This window comes from Triticum urartu, chromosome 6, assembly GCF_003073215.2.
Source record: "Triticum urartu cultivar G1812 chromosome 6, Tu2.1, whole genome shotgun sequence".
Classification (NCBI taxonomy): domain Eukaryota; kingdom Viridiplantae; phylum Streptophyta; class Magnoliopsida; order Poales; family Poaceae; genus Triticum; species Triticum urartu.
The window spans coordinates 5,424,877-5,442,058 of NC_053027.1; the positions used below are offsets into that span (position 1 = coordinate 5,424,877).

A 17,182-nucleotide genomic window follows, 5' to 3' on the forward strand; every position below is an offset into this window, starting at 1 on the left:
GAAGGCGCTCTCCATGGACTATGAGAAAATACATGTTTGTCCAAAGAATTGCCTTTTGTTTAGGCATGAGTATGCGGATGACAAGTACTGTAGGAAGTGCGGTTCCTCTCGGTATATTGAGGTGGTCGATAAGCATGGTCAGAAGCAGCAGCTAAAAATCCCCGTGAAGGTTCTTCGGTATCTTGATTTTATAAAAAGACTGCATTGCCTTTTCGTCACCGAGGAGTCTGCCAAAATGATGAAGTGGCACAAGGAAGGGAAAAGGTACAATCCAAAAAAAATTGTACATCCATCAGAAGGTGAAGCATGGAAGTCATTCGATATAAAGTACCCGGAGGAAGCAGCCGAGGCTGGGAATGTCAGAATTGCTATAACCGGTGATGGGTTCAATCCATATGGTATGTCGTCTAATCCATATAGCTGCTGGTCCGTATTTGTTATTCCACTCAATCTCCCTCCCGGCGCCATAATGCAACGCAAGACCATGTTCCTGTCGCTTATAATTCCGGGGCCTGAATATCCGGGGAAGAATTTGAGTGTGCTTATGCAGCCATTGGTGGATGATTTGCACCATTCTTGGTACTTCCCGAGGTTGACATACGACCAGCATCTACAGAAAAATTTCTTGATGAAAGTTTGGCTACAATATTGCATGCATGACTTTCCCGGCTATGCCTTGTTCTGCGGATGGTGTACAAGTGGAAAGATGCCTTGCCCAGTGTGCATGCAGGCCTTGATTTTCATTTGGCTAAAGAAGGGTGGCAAGTATGTTACCTTTGACCTGCATCGACAGTTCCTCCCTCCAGACCATCCTGATAGGGAAGACAAGAATAACTTCACAAAAGGCAAAGGTGTCCATGAAGTAAACGAGATTCCAACTTTTTGTGGTGCGGATGTGCTTGCTCAGCTGAAAGCTCTTAAGCCTGCCGGTGAAGGGAAAGGCAAAGGCAAAGGCAAAGCCACAGGAGAAGACGAGGGCGAGGGCAAAGGAAAAGGTAAAGGGAAAAATGTTTTGAAGGATATGGTGAGACGCACAACTGGACTCACATTACCCCCTTCACGCAGCTTCCCTATTTTAAGGACCTCAAACTTCCATACAACATCGACGTGATGCACACCGAAAAGAATGTCGCAGAGTCCCTTTTTCACACGATCCTCAACATTCCTGATAAGACAAAGGATAATGTTAATGCTAGAGTCGATCAACAGAATATTTGTGATAGACCACGTCTACACATGCAGCCTCCCACAGGCAGTCGAAAATCTTGGTTCAAGCCAGATGCTGACTTCGTACTTAAAAAGGATCATAAGATGGAGGCATTCAAGTGGCTGAAATACGTCGTGAAGTTCACTGATGGTTATGCGTCGAATATAAGTAAGGGGCTCAATCTTTCAACGGGCAGAGTGACCGGGCTCAAGAGTCATGACTATCATGTTTGGATTGAGAGGATTATGCCGGTGATGGTTCAGGGCTATGTTCCCGAGCGTGTCTGGCATGTGCTTGCGGAGTTAAGCCATTTCTTCCGCACGCTTTGTGCTAAAGAAGTATGTCCTGAGAAGATAAAAGAAATGCATAAGAATGCGCCGGAGTTGATATGCAAGCTAGAGAAGATCTTCCCGCCAGGCTTCTTTACTCCGATGACACATCTCATTTTGCACCTCGCGAACGAGGTATTGTTGGGGGGCCCTGTGCAGAATCGTTGGCAGTACGGCCCTGAGAGACAGAACAAGCATCTGAGACAGAAATGTGGAAACAAAGCTAAGATTGAAGCTTCCATAGCTGAGGCGGTTATCCTAGAGGAGGTGGAAGACCTCAGGACAGCCTACTATCCGGATCATGTTCCCACGTTGCACAATAAGGTGTCTCGATACAATACAGAAGAACCCAAGTATAAACCCAAGTTGCCTCTATTCATCGGGCAAGGTGGCAGGGCTGGATGCTCGACACCTTATCTCATGCCATGAGATGAGTGGGAGGATGTCATGTTCTATATCTTGCACAACATCAAGGAAGTTGAGGATGAGTGGATGAGGTAATACCTTTGCACCATTCTTTTAGTCAATTCATTATGTTCACTTTGCCTAGTTCTTATACCGCTTTTCTTATTGTAGTCAATTCATTGAAGAAGAGTGGATGGGAATGCTGCCTCCGACTGAAGCGGAGGCACTTGCTCTTCTCCGAAAGGGTGCTGATGGAAGGAAAAAATTCGTTGCGTGGTTCATGGAGAAAGTAATTTTTCACACTTCACTATTACCTATTTAAATTAAACTCATGCACCCTATAATTTCAATTAAACGCATGCACCCTATAATTTCAATTAAACTTGTAGGGAAATGATCCGACCGAATCAATGGATGAAGAATTGAGATGGGTTTCCATGGGTTTTGACCCTGCCGTCATGACATGCCAAAAGTATGATGTGAATGGATATCGCTTCCATACAGAGGAGCACCAGAACAGTTGGCCTGATCCCAAAACCATAAATACCGGAGTCTTCACTGAAGGAGATAATAAAGTAGATTACTATGGAAGGGTAGGAAAAATATACGAGCTTACATTCAAACGTGGCCGCGAACACCTAAGTCTCACTGTGTTCAAATGCCGATGGTTTGACCCCAAAAAGGGTCTGAGACATACGCCTTCTGTTGGTTTAGTTGAAGTTAAACCATCAACCGTCTATGCCGGAGTTGATCTCTTTATCGCCGCTACCCAGGCCACACAAGTATATTATCTGCCTAACCCATGTCAGAAAGAGTACCTAAAGGGTTGGGAAGTTGTGTTCAAGGTGTCGTCACATGGTAAGCTACCGGACCCGAACGATGATGATTACTACAACATAAACCCCATGACATACGAGGGAGTGTTCTATCAAGAGGAACATGATGACGTGGTCGGAAACAACGAGGATGATGACTTGGGTTATGTTGACCTGGACCCAAACGACGACGACGCACGGATTGATGGTGAGGCGGTTGTGAATCAAAGAGACATAATTATGCTTGAAAAGTTAAATGAAGACGCTGACGATGAGGAAGAGCCTCCACCTCCGTCAGACAACGAAGAAGATATGCGTGATAGTGATGATGAGACCGGTTCACAAATAGATTACAATAGTGATGATTCATATGGGTTCTAGAAAATGTAAGTTCTTTTAATGATCATTACAATAGTATGCTTAATGTGCTCTTCTGTTATTAATGTTTTTCCTGTATGCTTGTTTATTTGATATCCTTACTAATTGTTTATTCTCTTCTCAATGCAGGTTTGCTAATCATGGGCAAGTCCAGCGGCGCCAGTTTCCTTAGTAAATTCAAAGGACTTACTCGGAGTGGACGAGCCCACAAGGTTCCCTCCCGACTACGCGAGGATGACACCTCACAGGGAGGTGGAGGGGTCGGGGGAGGAGACCCTAGAGGAGGAGGCGGTGGGGGAGAGCCCCTAGAGGAGGAGGCGGTGGGGGGAGAGGCAGCCGGAGCAAAAAACTCCGGGCCGTGTCTGAAATAGGAGGGTCTTCTTCGATGCCCTCCTATACAGAGGCACCTTCTGAGTCTGAGGAGGAGGAGTATGTTCCTGATGGTGAGGAGGAGGAGGAGTTCGAGGAGGAGGGTGAGGAGGGCAAGGAGGGTGGTGGAAGGGAGGTTGATCCCGAGTTGTGGGGTGACTTGCCACCTGGTGCTCCACAGGGGTGGCTGCGTGGTAATGCCGGACTACCTACACCACCTTCTATCGAGGCGCACAAGTGGCTCATTGAACCTGCGGGGACAGAGTAAGTGCCTCTCAATCATATTTTCAACACATGACAACATTTTCTTATTGTACACATGGCAATCCTTTGATTCTTTTGCAGAAACTGGATCCTTCGCGGAAAGGGCCGTAAACCGAACGGCCTTATCGCTGTCCTGTTGAAGGAGTTTTGGCCTGGCCTATTCTGCCCGCGGCCAGACAGGGACCCGCAACTGCGGGTTTTGGCCACGAGCTGGGCCCACTACGAGGCTTGCAGCAACGCGGAGTACGGGATGGCCGCTAAGGCCGTGATCACCAAATTTTGGGTAAGTTCTCTTCTGAATCACTTGTCTTCAGTTTCGTTCATAGTTTATCATTGAATCACTCAACTCATGCCTTGTTTGCTTCTGGTTTATGCATGATTGCAGCAACTCTATAGAGTTCTTAACGAGCACAAGGCCAGAGCCGACGTAGTCTTGCTTGCGGCTGCGAAGAAGAAAGCTCGTCAGTTGCAGTACGAGGTGTGCTGGGTTGCCGTCTCGCAGTACTACCACATCAACCTGCAACAAAAGATGACCAAAACTCAAGCGCAGAGGCAACGACTTACCTTGAACAGGGAGCAGTTCATGATGGTAACTATTACTAACTTATCATTGTTTCAAGCAGTCAACTATATGTTTCGTGCTCACATGTCATGCTTCCAAAATTTGCATAGGTTGTTCCTCGTTGGTGCTATGGAAGGCATGACGGATGGGCGAGTTTGGTGGATAGGTGGCTCGGCGACGATGCAGAGTTTGCTGCCAAGAGCATCAAGGCCCGGGCTAACAGTGGAAAAGACGGGACACACGGCCAAGGAAACAGGAACCACTGGGGCTTTAAGGCCATGAAGGTATATCTATATGCATGATGCATTTTTGTTCTTCTTTACCGTCATGTTCTTATGTATGGCTAACTTCTGTTTGACGTTGCAGGAGGACAAGTTGAAGAGGCCGCTCTCAGACATTGAGTCGTGGAAGCTGGCCCGCGAATGGAGTCATCCCAAGGAGGGCGAGAGCCAGTACTACGGCAAGACCGAGGAGCACCTGGAGTCTTACACTCAGCACTATCAGAAGTTGCATCTGGATGTTCCTGTTCCTGAGGTCGCCCAGTCTCAGATCGACGACACGCCGGTGGTGGCCATCCAGGGGAAGTCACATGGACGGTATTTGTGTTTCGATGGCTTGATAACTCCTTCGATCTCGTACACACGGCTTCGGTCTACCAACCCAAGCCAGTTAGAGAGTACGGGGCGTTCACAGACTCCCTTAGCCCGCCAGCATGCTGTAAGTACTTCCCCTTTATCTTTTTCTCCCTAGCATTCTCAGTTCATTTTCAGCATTGCTCACTTAGAAACAACCTAAATTATGTAGGCATATAAGGCCTTTGTCGAGCATAGGAATCTCGAGGTGCGAGAGTACTTGCAACGAGTGAAGGCAAATGATGATTACAACCGTCAGATGATGGCAGTTAGTTTTGCCCTCTTAAAACCAAGCTAAATTTTTGCACTTTCATTCCTTCTGACCTTCTAGTTTGCTTGTTTAACTAATATCCAGGCTATGTTGGCGCCTTGGAGTAACCGCACGGATTCACCACAAATGGGACCCCCACCACCACCTGCGGGAGAACCCCCACACGTGCCCACGTTCGATGAATGGGTGGCACTAGGCAGTGATAGTCCGGTTAGTACATTTGCCTAACTACTGACAAACTAGTTCTCGTTCATTCAACACTATCATATCATATTTACCGTTAGAATCTTCTCTCAAACATGTAGGGGACCAGTGGCTCGACTCTTGCTCCGTCGACCCCATTCACTCCGATCTTCCAGAGTGATGGTGGTCGCGGTGGTGGTTTTGGCGGAGGTGGTCTTAGCGGTGGTGCTTTTGGCGGAGGTGGTCTTGGTGGTGGTGCTTTTGGGGAGGTGGTCTTGGTGGTGGTGGTTTTGGCGGAGGTGGTCTTGTTTGATGTCATGATGATTCCGTGCATGTGGCCGTCATGCCATGCCTTTCATGTTGCTAATTTTATTATGTTCCATGTCTTGCACTAGTTTTATGTTCATGAACTTTCGCCGGTGATGATCTTTAGATGATGATGATGAACTTGAGTATGTTTAGATGATGATGATGAACTTGAGTATGTTTAGATGATAAACTGTCATATTTCTGCATAATTCTATATTATTCTGCTTTGAAATGCTGTCAAATGAATTGAAAAAGAGAAAACAGAGAAAATAAAAAAATAAAAAAAGTTATGCCTACGGCAAAGCCGTCGGTATATATAAGCCCAGGAGATACCAGGACGCGCCACGTGGCAGAGATATGCCGACGGCAAAGCTGTCGGCATAGTTTTCGGTCTATGCCGACGGCTTTGCCGTAGGCATATCTCTGCCGCCAGGAGAAACCAGGGGCCGACACGTGGCAGAACTATGCCTACGGCAAAGCCGTCGGCATAGATTCCGTCTATGCCTACGGCAAAGCTTTGCCGTAGGCATAGACCTGCCACCAGGAGGCACCACGGGGTGCCACGTGGCACCTCTATGCCGACGGCATACCTCTGCCACGTGCCATTCCACGATTCGCCCGTGCTTTTGACGGCGCCGTCCGTTGCCGTCAGACGGAAAACAGTGCCGACTGCTATACTATGCCGACGGCTGACGTCGGGCCGTCGGCATAGGCCCCTATGCCGACGGCTATACTACGCCGACGGTCTGACAAGACTACGTTGACGTGATCTACGCCGACGGGTCTATGCCGACGGCAGCCGTAGGCATAGGACCTATGCCGACGGCCCTGGGCCGTAGGCATAGTCCGCGAGTCCGGTAGTGATTCTAAACTGAGGTAGCAATATATTGCAATATTTCTACATGTTGGTAATATCATATATTGTTATCGGATTAGTACGTACTAGCTCATAAGGATAGGGGGCACAGAGGTGTACAACGGGAACATGTAGAAAATATAAACCTACAATATTCCTTGTATTGATTTGACCCTTGTGTAGCGTATATATAGCAGTACAATCTGGGAAAAGGATTGGAGTACAAGTCAAGTCATTGTTTGTTTATTAAACCAAAATCTCTATATCTCCTAATCCCTAGAGCTAACACGTTTATACTTCAAACAGAACAGTGTTTAAAACCTTCAGGTAAAGCACCATCCTCTCTAGAAAGCTCAAAGTAAAGCACCATTTCCGCATAGTAGATGGAAACGGGAACAGTGTTTGAAAGCTCCAGGTAAAGCACCATCCTCCGACTCTCTAGCAGCTTTGTGTGGCTTGCTGTCTAGGACAAGAAAAGGATGGAAACGTATCATGCATGCGGAGGAGTTTTAGCATCCAAGGAAGCGTGGTGAGATGTGATGACATATTCTTCTTCACGAAAGCAAGCATTACCTCTGAGCTGGACCAAAGCATGTCCACCTCTGTCAAGGTACCTACTCGATTTGGCTCACGCAACGAATTTATGCTCCCTTCCTTCTTGGAGTGCTTTCGGCTTCATAAACCCATGCCCACTGCTGAGTTGCACCCACCAGCGGAAACCATACAACACATCCCACCTGCAGAGAGAAAGAGAGAGCTTCCACTGAGAGAACAAACAAACAATGGCGGACTTCGCGCTTGGGCTGACCAAGACGGCGGTGGAGGGGACCTTGAGCAGGGTCAAGTCGGCGATAGAGGAGGAGGCGAGGCTCAAGGAGAAGGTGCATCACGACCTGGTGTTCATCACCGCCGAGTTCCAGATGATGCAGTCCTTCCTCAACGTCGCCAACAAGGAGCGCGCCAAGAATGAGGTGGTGCGTACTTGGGTGAGGCAGCTCCGTGACCTGGCCTTTGACGTGGAGGACTGCGTCGAGTTTGTTGTCCATCTGGACAACAAGTCGACGTGGTGGTGGCGCATGGTGCCGTCCTGCGTGGTACCGCAGCGGCACCGGCACCTCGACGAGGCAGCCGCCGAGATAAAGCTGCTCAAGGCCAGGGTGGAGGATGTTAGCCAGAGGAACACACGCTACAACCTCATCAGCGACTCCGGCTCCCATGCCAAGACCATCACGGTGCAGGTGGAGCACTCGGCCCCGGCCAACCCATCACCATCAACAGCATTCCCTCTCCTATGGGAAGTGTGGGAGGCTGCTGGAAGGACACGCAACATCCACAACCTCCAAGATCTCATCACTCGTGAAAGCAATGACCTTGAGGTCATCTCCGTATGGGGAAGCACAGCAGGTGATCTTGGAGCCACCTCCATATTCAGAAAGGCGTATTGTGACAGAAAAATCATGGAAAAATTCAAGATCCGGGTCTGGATAAAGCTGATGCATCCTTTTAACCGGGAGGAGTTCCTCAAGAGCCTGCTGATTCAGTTATGCACAAGCTCTCACCAAGCAACTGTGGGAATGGAGGACTTCCGGACAAGGATGAAAGCAGCAGCACCAGTTACTCAAGACGATCTCATCAAGGCTGAGCAAATCATGGAAGGGAATAGGTATCTCGTCGTCCTGGAAGAGGTATCCACTCTGGTAGAGTGGGATGCCATCAAAATGTACCTGCCTGACTCTAAGAATGGCAGTCGGATTGTCATGTCTGCCCATGACTTAGGGGTTGCACTTATGTGCACTGGGGAGCCATATGAAGTGTCACAGCTCAGACACTTCTCTCACGGTCAATCCATTTGTGCATTTTTCAAGACGGTAAGCCTGTAAACCTAGAACAAAATCAATTATTTTCTTGAAATTATTATTTTAGGCTAGCCCATAAAAATAATTAAATTCCCTAAAAGGAGACCAAGTTATGTCTCTAAATAACATATCTCATACTTCTGTCATTTCTCAGGGAGACGTTGATCTAAATGTTTATCTTGGCCAATATATAGATCAAATTTTCATGCATTTTGATATAGCATCCCGTTGTTTGTTCATTGAGATCCATTGGTGATTGTACGTAGCTCCAAACATCTGCCTATATGGTTTAATATTTTGCATAAAAATATCTATGGTCCAATGTTTAAATTTGTGGAGCATTCCTATTTTATGTGAAACAGACTAATAGCATAAAAAACGAAAGCATATTTTTTTTTGAACACAGTACAGACGCAAGCGCTCATACATACACGCATACACTCACCCGTATGAACACACACGCAGACCCTACCCCTATGAGCACCTCCGAAAGACTGAGCCGACATATCATCTTGAGATTTATGAAGTCACCGTAGGCGCCTCGTCGTCGACGGGAACATCTCCTCCCACTGAAAACGCATCGTCAGAAGTCCTGAAATAAACTCATGAATAATGCGAGCACCAGGACTTGAACCCTGGTGGGGTGGGGATACCACTGTCCTTCTAACCATCCAACCTTCGCAAAACAAAAGCATATTTCGTGTGACTACATACAAAATCGCATGTGCCAACTGTTGTTGCTATTGCTCTGCGCGCGAGCACACCCACATACATTTTAATATTACTGAAAAAGGGTTTTCCCCCGCTTTGTATTACAAAGCAACCAACACTGATCACATAGCAATGCTCGGGCGAGAAGCACAACAAGACCAGAAGAAAAAAGGAAGAACAAAGAAGAATAAAGAAATGCCAATAACGGCAGCTTGACAAAGCACGGATGACTAGCCACCGCTGCGCCCTCCGGAATCGACCCACCACATACCAAGGCTCCGATCCGCCGCGTACCAAGCAGCACCTCCAAGAAGGAATGCAACGCCGACGGCGCTGCTGCCCGGACATGTCCTAGGGTTTCCCCAGGCATGCGGAAGGGAGTGGGGGATGGATACCTCCGACACCCTCTAGGAAGGAATGGTGGCACCCGCAGGTGTCACCGCATCGGAGCTGGAAGAGCCGCCAAGGGATTTCTCCCGTACTCCAAACCCCAGCGCCCAACTAGGCTAGAGCCAACCAGTCACCTCGTCGCCCACCAGCATGTGCCACTGCGGTCTTGACGCCACCCACGCCGCCTCACTGGGATTACCACCACGAGACCAAGAGGATGGAGAAAGATGCACGAGGCGGCGGGAGCAGCAACACCATAGCCACGCGGGAGGGAACTACCTCCACCGCCGTCGTGCGGGAGGCCCGAGTCTCCGGCACCGTCGCGATCGTCGTCCGTACGCAGTAGCAGGGCATACCAAGCCACCCCTGGCCTGGCCAGGCCCAAATCGGGCCCGTAAAGCCCCGCCAGCCACGCTGCAGCAGGGCAGCACCAGCGCCGCCAGCCACCACCCGCGCATCATCGCTCCCTGCCTCCCCGAAGCCACTCTGACGGCCCTCCCCGCCGCTGGCCCGCCCAAACCTAGATGGGCCCCAGAGGGCCCAGATCTGGGCCGATCGGGCGCCGCCCCGCCGCCAACGGCAGCGCTGCCGTCTAGTAGATCACCCGCCACCACGCCGGAGAGCCACGCTGCCATGACGTACCGTTGCCGCCTAGGAGCAGCCCGCGACGCCGCACCGCCCCGCGTCAGTGCGACCCGAGAGGGGAAAGGCCAGGGGCCACCGCCTGCGCCGCCCGGGTCAGGCCCGACGCCGGACGCCAGCGACGGCGGCAAGGAGGGAGGGAAGGGGGACCGCTCAGGGAGGAGGTGCCGGGGGCGCGGCCAGTCGCCCGGTGGCGATGCAGTCGCGAGAGCCAAGTCGGGGGGAAGCTGCGTTTCTGTATCAGGCCAAGGCAGGCTGTATTCACATTTTAGTATTATAATAACATACTTAAACATATGGAATCACTTGGATAAAATATATCTCCAAGCTTCAGATTAGTAATAAGAATGTAAAAAAATGTCAACCCAACAATTCTACAATTGAGCAAAATTTCTTTCATCTACCACCTTTTGTATAAGACTATAACTGCACAACAAGATCATGACGCGAAAGGGGGACGAGGTTGAATCCTGGACTAGTCCATAAACTGAATTCTTAGAATTAAGTAACAAAGTCAGGAATTTTACATCTTTGTTTCTTACTTGCAGGTCTCCTCATGCCGTCGCCGTGATAGGGATGAACTTAAACGACTGATAAGACAAGGCGGTGTGATCTCCGTGCATGGTCGCACTCAGAGAAAATTAAATATTGTCAAAGAATTGTACCGCTGCATAAAACACAATTATCAGGAACAATATTTAGATTTGAGCTTTGAAACGTACAGATGGGTCAATGTTTCCAATCCGCTCAATCGGATGGACTTTCCTCGACGCTTACCTGTGGATTCTGATGATACTGATGATGATGATGATGATTCAGATGATAATGACTCAGATGGTCTCCAAGCCAAGGAAGTCGTGTCAGCCAACCAGGATGATTCAGGGGGTCCTCAAGCCAACGAAGTTGCAGCTGCCGACTCGGACTTAATTGAAGGTTGTTGTAAGACACTACATGAAAAGGACTGCCTTGTTGTCATCGATGGTCTGCAGTCCACAGAAGATTGGGACTGGATCAAAGGTACCTTCTTATCGCAGCCTATTAAAGGTTGTATTGTTGTCATTACAAATCAAGAACGGGTGGCCAAACATTGTGTTGATGATGAAGAAGATCGAGCCATCAACTCTGAATATCTGGAGGACGAGGTATCTTTACTCACCAATCCTTTCTCTATTTTTATGTTGTTCCAAACAGTAGATTTATAGGAAAATATCGAACCTGCTTTCTCACTTCTCCATGTTTACTCGATCTCTTCTTTGATATACTCTTAACACCAGTTCTAATATCCCCCATGTTTACTCTTTTGTTGCAATCTACACACTGCTAGGAAAATTTGAATTCTTCATTTTAACAACTATGTTTCTACATTGTAGGGTCGCAGAAAGAAAAAGGCACGTGTCTGGACTAAAAAATTTGGGGTTGATGAGGAACTTTCACTAGAAAGAAATGGGCATGTGGCTGCAGTGTGGGGGATTGCTGGTATTGGGAAATCAGCTTTTGTCAGAAACACGTACTACAACCGCATACTTGGTTACTTAGACTCACAATACATTGGAGAAATGTTTAGCTATTATAGCTGGGTCGATGTGCCCCATCCCTTCAATTTGACAGAATTTTCTTGGCGCCTACTTCTAGATTTCTATTCTGACGATCTTCAAGCCAAGGAAGCGGCAGCAATTAGCATCATAGAAGGTCAGGACCCAATTCAAAGGTGTCGTAAGATATTAACTGAAGAGGAGTGCCTCGTTGTCATTGATGGCCTGCAGTCAAAGGATGAATGGGACTTGATAAAAGCCGCCTCCTTATATGGTGGTTCTAGAAGCACTACCGTTGTCATTACAAATGAAGTAGGTGTGGCAAGTTATTGTGTACGTAATAATTTTGAATCGGTGGTCAACATCAAAGGGCTAGAACCTGATGAGGCCCTTTGTCTCTTCAAAAAGGTATGTTTACTCTCAAGCTCTGTTATACTATTTTTAGGTTGAAACAATATTCTAGATATTGTAGTACTATTTACACATATATGCAGTATATGTTGAAATAACTAGCAATGTGTTGAGATAATTTAATCTAGATTAAAATCCTGACAATATCACTAGCAATATTAACCCCAAATGACTAGACACACAAGCACAAATAACACACTGAACTAGCACAGCTATGAAATTTGCATGAGCAACAAGCACACGACCACAATAGTGGTGGTGTCCGCAGCCATAGAGATGAAAACAATGTAGTCGAAGTAGTCAACGCCATCATAAGGATAGTAGTTGACCATATGCGAGCAATCACACCAAGATACTCCCAAAAAACATTATCGCCCATCACCTAGTGCAGGTTCATAAGAGGCAAGGTTGAGTAGGCCTCCTCTCCTGTGCGACCATGCACGTGGTTGTTAGGTTGGGTAGTCGAGAGCGGCATAGAAAGAGTAAAATGATTGTTGTGGTACATGCACGAGGAGATAGATGGGTTGCCTTATATAGCTGGTCGGGTAAGTTCTTGCATAAACCCACAATCGAGTCCGTGATAACACAACACCAGAGTAAATCGGAAGCGCCATTAATGTGACTCGAGAAAAATTAATCATAATTGATTATCCATCTGGATAATACAAAGCACACACTGCATGGATGTGAGCCAGGATTGTTCACAGAACACAATGCATGATATACTAGGGATATCATCCTTCTAGCAGCCACCATCTCGAGATGAAAGAAATGGAACTCGGACTATCAACCACAAGGTACACAATGAAATCATCATCAACGGACATTGTAGTCATCCATCTTTTGCCCCTTTTAGGAGCTTCGTTATCTCCATTCTCAGCATTTTTGTCATGGGTTCATTCATAATATTCCGTCGAAATGGAATATTCAAGAGTTACATTATATTCATGTGCTAACAAATGCTAGGGATATCTTCCAGAGGAAAAATATCCTTAAAATCCGTAGCCTCCTTAGACTCTATAATGGTACCGACCTTCAGGTCAAGTATGTCAAATTTCACTACTATAAATCATTATCCAACAATGTTTTCAAAAATAGCCTAGAAAAACATAATGCATGATTTTTGGTTCAAGCTTAAGTTTATTGGGAATTGACAAGTTGACTTTCTCAAAACAACCCCAAGTCCACAATGAGTGACTATTAGTCCTCTCTTCTCCTACTTTTCATAGTGATTAATATCTTTATCTTTCATCGGAACTTGGTAAGGATATGATGAGATGGCAATGTCATCTCCCCATCATTGTCTTGGAAGTATCTAACAATGTGTTAAACAAATCAATTAGAGTATGTTTTTTTTCCTTTGAGTAATCCAATTTGACTAGGGTGAATAGGGAGCTAACCTCTCATGGATTATACAATGTTTCACACATAATAAATTGAGCTCATTCAAAACGTACTCTCCACCATGATCGAACCAAAATCTTTTAGTTTATCTGTCAAGTTGATTTTTTAATTTCTGCCTTATAGATTTTAAAGTAGTGTAGAGCATCAACTTTAGACTTTATACACATAACGATATCTACTAGAATCATCAACTAAAGTCATGAAATATTTATTTCCACCCTTTGTCAACACACCATTCATAAAATATATGAGTTATAGTGGTGCCAAGTTTGTCTACTTCATAGCCTTGTGAGGCTTGCGAGGTTATTTAACTCGCACACAAGCTTGACTCTTAGAACCTAGGGGTTCTAATTTTCGTGATATAGATCCTAGGGTTCAAAACCACTCAGTGGTCCAGAACATGAGCCCTCCCAGGCTCTTTTTGTTTTGAGACACCCTCCCAGGCTCTTAAGAAGTTCGTTTGTTCTTGGAGAAGAAAGTTAGACATGTGGCCTCCAACCATGGGCCAGCTGATACCAAATCAGTGGGCCTATGTCTAGTATGTTTACATTTGAACTGTGACTACCGCATCTAAACTGCAATATTAAAGCCGACCTACAGGCCTGTTTTCACAATTTCGGGCATGTTTGATCCATAGGATTACAGCAACAAAAGAATAGGAAAACACATGGTTGTACTATCATGCTCATTCCGATCCTACATGATTTTGTTAGCAGTGAAGTTTGTTTGATTGCACCACATGAAAATAAAGGATATTTCTTCAAACCTAATTAATAAGCAAACTATTGCCCATTTGACAACCAAGCCTTGAACCATAATTTGGTGATAAATTTATCTGAATTTCTAATTTTATTTGTTTATATGTAACATTGATTTTGGAGTGAATTTGTATATATTTCATAGTTAGATTTCTTTTATCAATGTAGATACTTGGTCCCCACTGCAATATATTGAATCCGGAGGAGATGGAACTTTCAAAACATATCTTGGCCAAGTGTGGTGGACTCCGCAAAGTAGTAGCTGCAATAAGCGACTACTTGTATCGTCGCAATAAATTTGGGATGAAGAATATAAATGAAAACTTTATGGAAATGTTGGAAACCAACGTCGAATTTGACTGTTTAAGAGGTCTATTTTCTTGGATGCAGTCCTACTTTGAAGATTGCAAAGATTCACTCAAGCCATGCATCTTCTATCTGCCAATATTCCATACAAACCACAACATTAGGCGGCGCCGTTTGCTGAGGCGGTGGATTGCAGAGGGTTATTCTAGAGAAACATCTAGTGGTACCGCGGAAGAGAATGGAGAAAGGTTGTTTTCTGAACTTGTTGACTTGAGCATAATCCAGCAGCCATCAAGCAAGTCCATGTGCCAAGTCAATGGTTTCTTCCACGAATACATCATGTCACGACCAATGGAAGATAATCTTTTCTTTTCTCTGGAGGGGCATTGCAGTCTGAATTCGCAAGTTGTCGGACAACACCTCACCATAAGGAATAGCTGGGATAGAGACATTAATGTGTTTGAGAGCATTGATTTCTCATCACTAAGGTCTTTGACGGTGTTCGGGGAGTGGAGGCCATTCTTCATATCTACCAATATTAATATGAGACTAGTCCGGGTGCTGGATCTGGAGGACACGTCAAATGTAACAGATGATGACCTTAAGGATATCGGGAAGCTACTGCCTCGTCTCAAGTTCCTCTCCCTGCGAGGACGCAGAGGGATTACCCATTTGCCAAAATCATTGTCTTGCCTGAGGCAGCTTCAAACTCTGGATGTCCGACACACCTCCATAACCGCACTCCCACAAGCCATCATCAAGTTGCAAAAGCTACAGTACATCCGTGCCGGCACAAGTAAACAACCATGGAATGAAGGTGGTAGAGTCACCAGCCTACCAACACTAGATGATGACAGAACATCGACACAAGCAGAAGAAGATGGTGCTAGCACCCGCTCAAGCCAAGAACCAGCAGCAGCGGCAGCGCCAACACAAACAGAAGAAGGTGATGGCACCAGCTCAAGCCAGCCAGCAGGACCAGCTGCGGTCTGCACATCAACACCGTCAAGGAGAAGGCCACATACTTTGGTATCTAGCTGGTTTTCCAGGTTGTGTTGTACAACACGACAACTTAATAGTCGCGGTGTCGAGGTTCCTGCAGGAATCGGGAAATTGAGGGCCTTACATACTCTTGGCGTTGTCAACGTCAGTGGTGTAGGCGGGAAGGCCATAGTGATGGAGCTCAAGACTCTTTCTCAATTACGCAGGCTCGGGTTGTGCGGCATCAACCGGGAAAACTTGAAGGAGTTGTGTTCGGCCATCTCAGGTCACAGCCATCTTGAGTACTTGTCAGTAGAAGTCGACAAGGATAAGGAACAGGGTTTATTCTGTTGTTTCGATGGCACGATCTCCCCGCCGCCAAAGAAGTTAAAGAGTCTTAAGTTGTACGGGTATGCACATATATTGCCAGACAGCTGGATGAAGCAGCTTGACAACCTCGAAAGGCTGGATCTTGAGATCACCATATTCAAGCAACAAGACATAGACGTCCTTGATGAGTTGCCAAGGGGTAAAGCCTTACGTCGTCTATGTGTCAAGCCGATTCAAGAAGGCGAGCTCCAGCTTGCAACCAAGGGAGATGCCTACCACTTCCTCTTACGGGAACTCGAGATAGATTGTACCTCCAAGTTACAGGTAACCTTTTTGCCAGGTAAATGGTTGACCCACTCTGTTAAGGTGCTTAAGGTGCACTGCTCTAGTGGGTGGTCTATGCGGCTTTCTGGGCTAGAGCATCTGCGGCATCTAAAGGAAGTGTGGCTCAAGGGTTCCTTGGGCGACCAACTCAAGCAAGGCTTGCAGCATCAGCTCTCCAAGCATTTGAACAAACCTGCCTTGAAGCTGGTGAAGTCCTGACTCCTGAACCGAACAGTGAAGACTGCAAGTGTGCTCTGAATTCAGTGCTGAGATATATGTACAAGCTGTATGCACTTGTGTTCATTTCTATGTTCGAATTGTCAGCAGAATTGGTAGCTAGGATCTGTGTCACTCAGATGATTGATGTATATATGCGTGTTTATGTACAGTATAGTCACTGTTGCTGTATTAAAACTTATCTGGTGAGCAGAAGATAACCGAGTGCACAGCTCCCGACCTCGAAGACGCAAACCACCGAGTAGTTTCCGACGAGGTACGCACAACCACACAAGCCTCCTAAGCAAGCAGGCTGCTGGATTGATTCCCAGACAGATGCACACGTACACGTACTTACGTTGCTTCTGATCCGTTCTGGCAAGGAACACTCGAAACCACGCATGGCGATTGATTGCAAATAGGAGCGTGTCATCTGTCATCCCTGTTTTTTTTTTACTTTCGAACTGAAATTTACAGGGGATATTACATGGGCAAAACTGGATGCATTTCATGTATAAAATGCACAATCTTTTTCGAAGTATCAGGGTTTTATACGGAAACTCGTCTGTTATAAAGGGATTTCATTTTTTTGAACTTATTTGAACTCCATATTTTTTCTGTGTTCAAAATGCACCATTCAAAGCCACATCATCAGTTTTCAACCCTTTCTGACTTCATTTGTTATTTTTCATGCATTTACTGATTATTTTGAGCTATAAGACCCTGAAATTGAAAAGCACT

At 46.4% G+C, this 17,182-nt stretch overlaps 1 protein-coding gene across 1 annotated transcript; it reads left to right on the forward strand.

Annotated features, from left to right (window-relative positions):
• Window positions 1–7,301: 7,301 nt before the first annotated feature.
• On the forward strand, window positions 7,302–16,644 carry LOC125517004 (disease resistance protein Pik-2-like). The gene is made up of 4 exons (XM_048682242.1): window positions 7,302–8,448; window positions 10,728–11,321; window positions 11,550–12,119; window positions 14,453–16,644. Exons 1-4 carry the CDS (start codon window positions 7,363–7,365, stop codon window positions 16,442–16,444), a joined length of 4,242 nt encoding a protein of 1,413 aa, XP_048538199.1. The 5' UTR covers window positions 7,302–7,362; the 3' UTR covers window positions 16,445–16,644.
• Window positions 16,645–17,182: the final 538 nt, after the last annotated feature.

What these genes read in the sequence shown, in the direction of transcription:
- LOC125517004 (XM_048682242.1), top strand. Translation starts at nt 7,363, where the DNA reads ATGGCGGACTTCGCGCTTGGGCTGACCAAGACGGCGGTGGAGGGGACC. An exon ending in TTTGTGCATTTTTCAAGACG is followed by an intron (nt 8,449 to 10,727) that starts GTAAGCCTGTAA and finishes TCTTACTTGCAG; the next exon opens with GTCTCCTCATGCCGTCGCCG. An exon ending in CTGAATATCTGGAGGACGAG is followed by an intron (nt 11,322 to 11,549) that starts GTATCTTTACTC and finishes TCTACATTGTAG; the next exon opens with GGTCGCAGAAAGAAAAAGGC.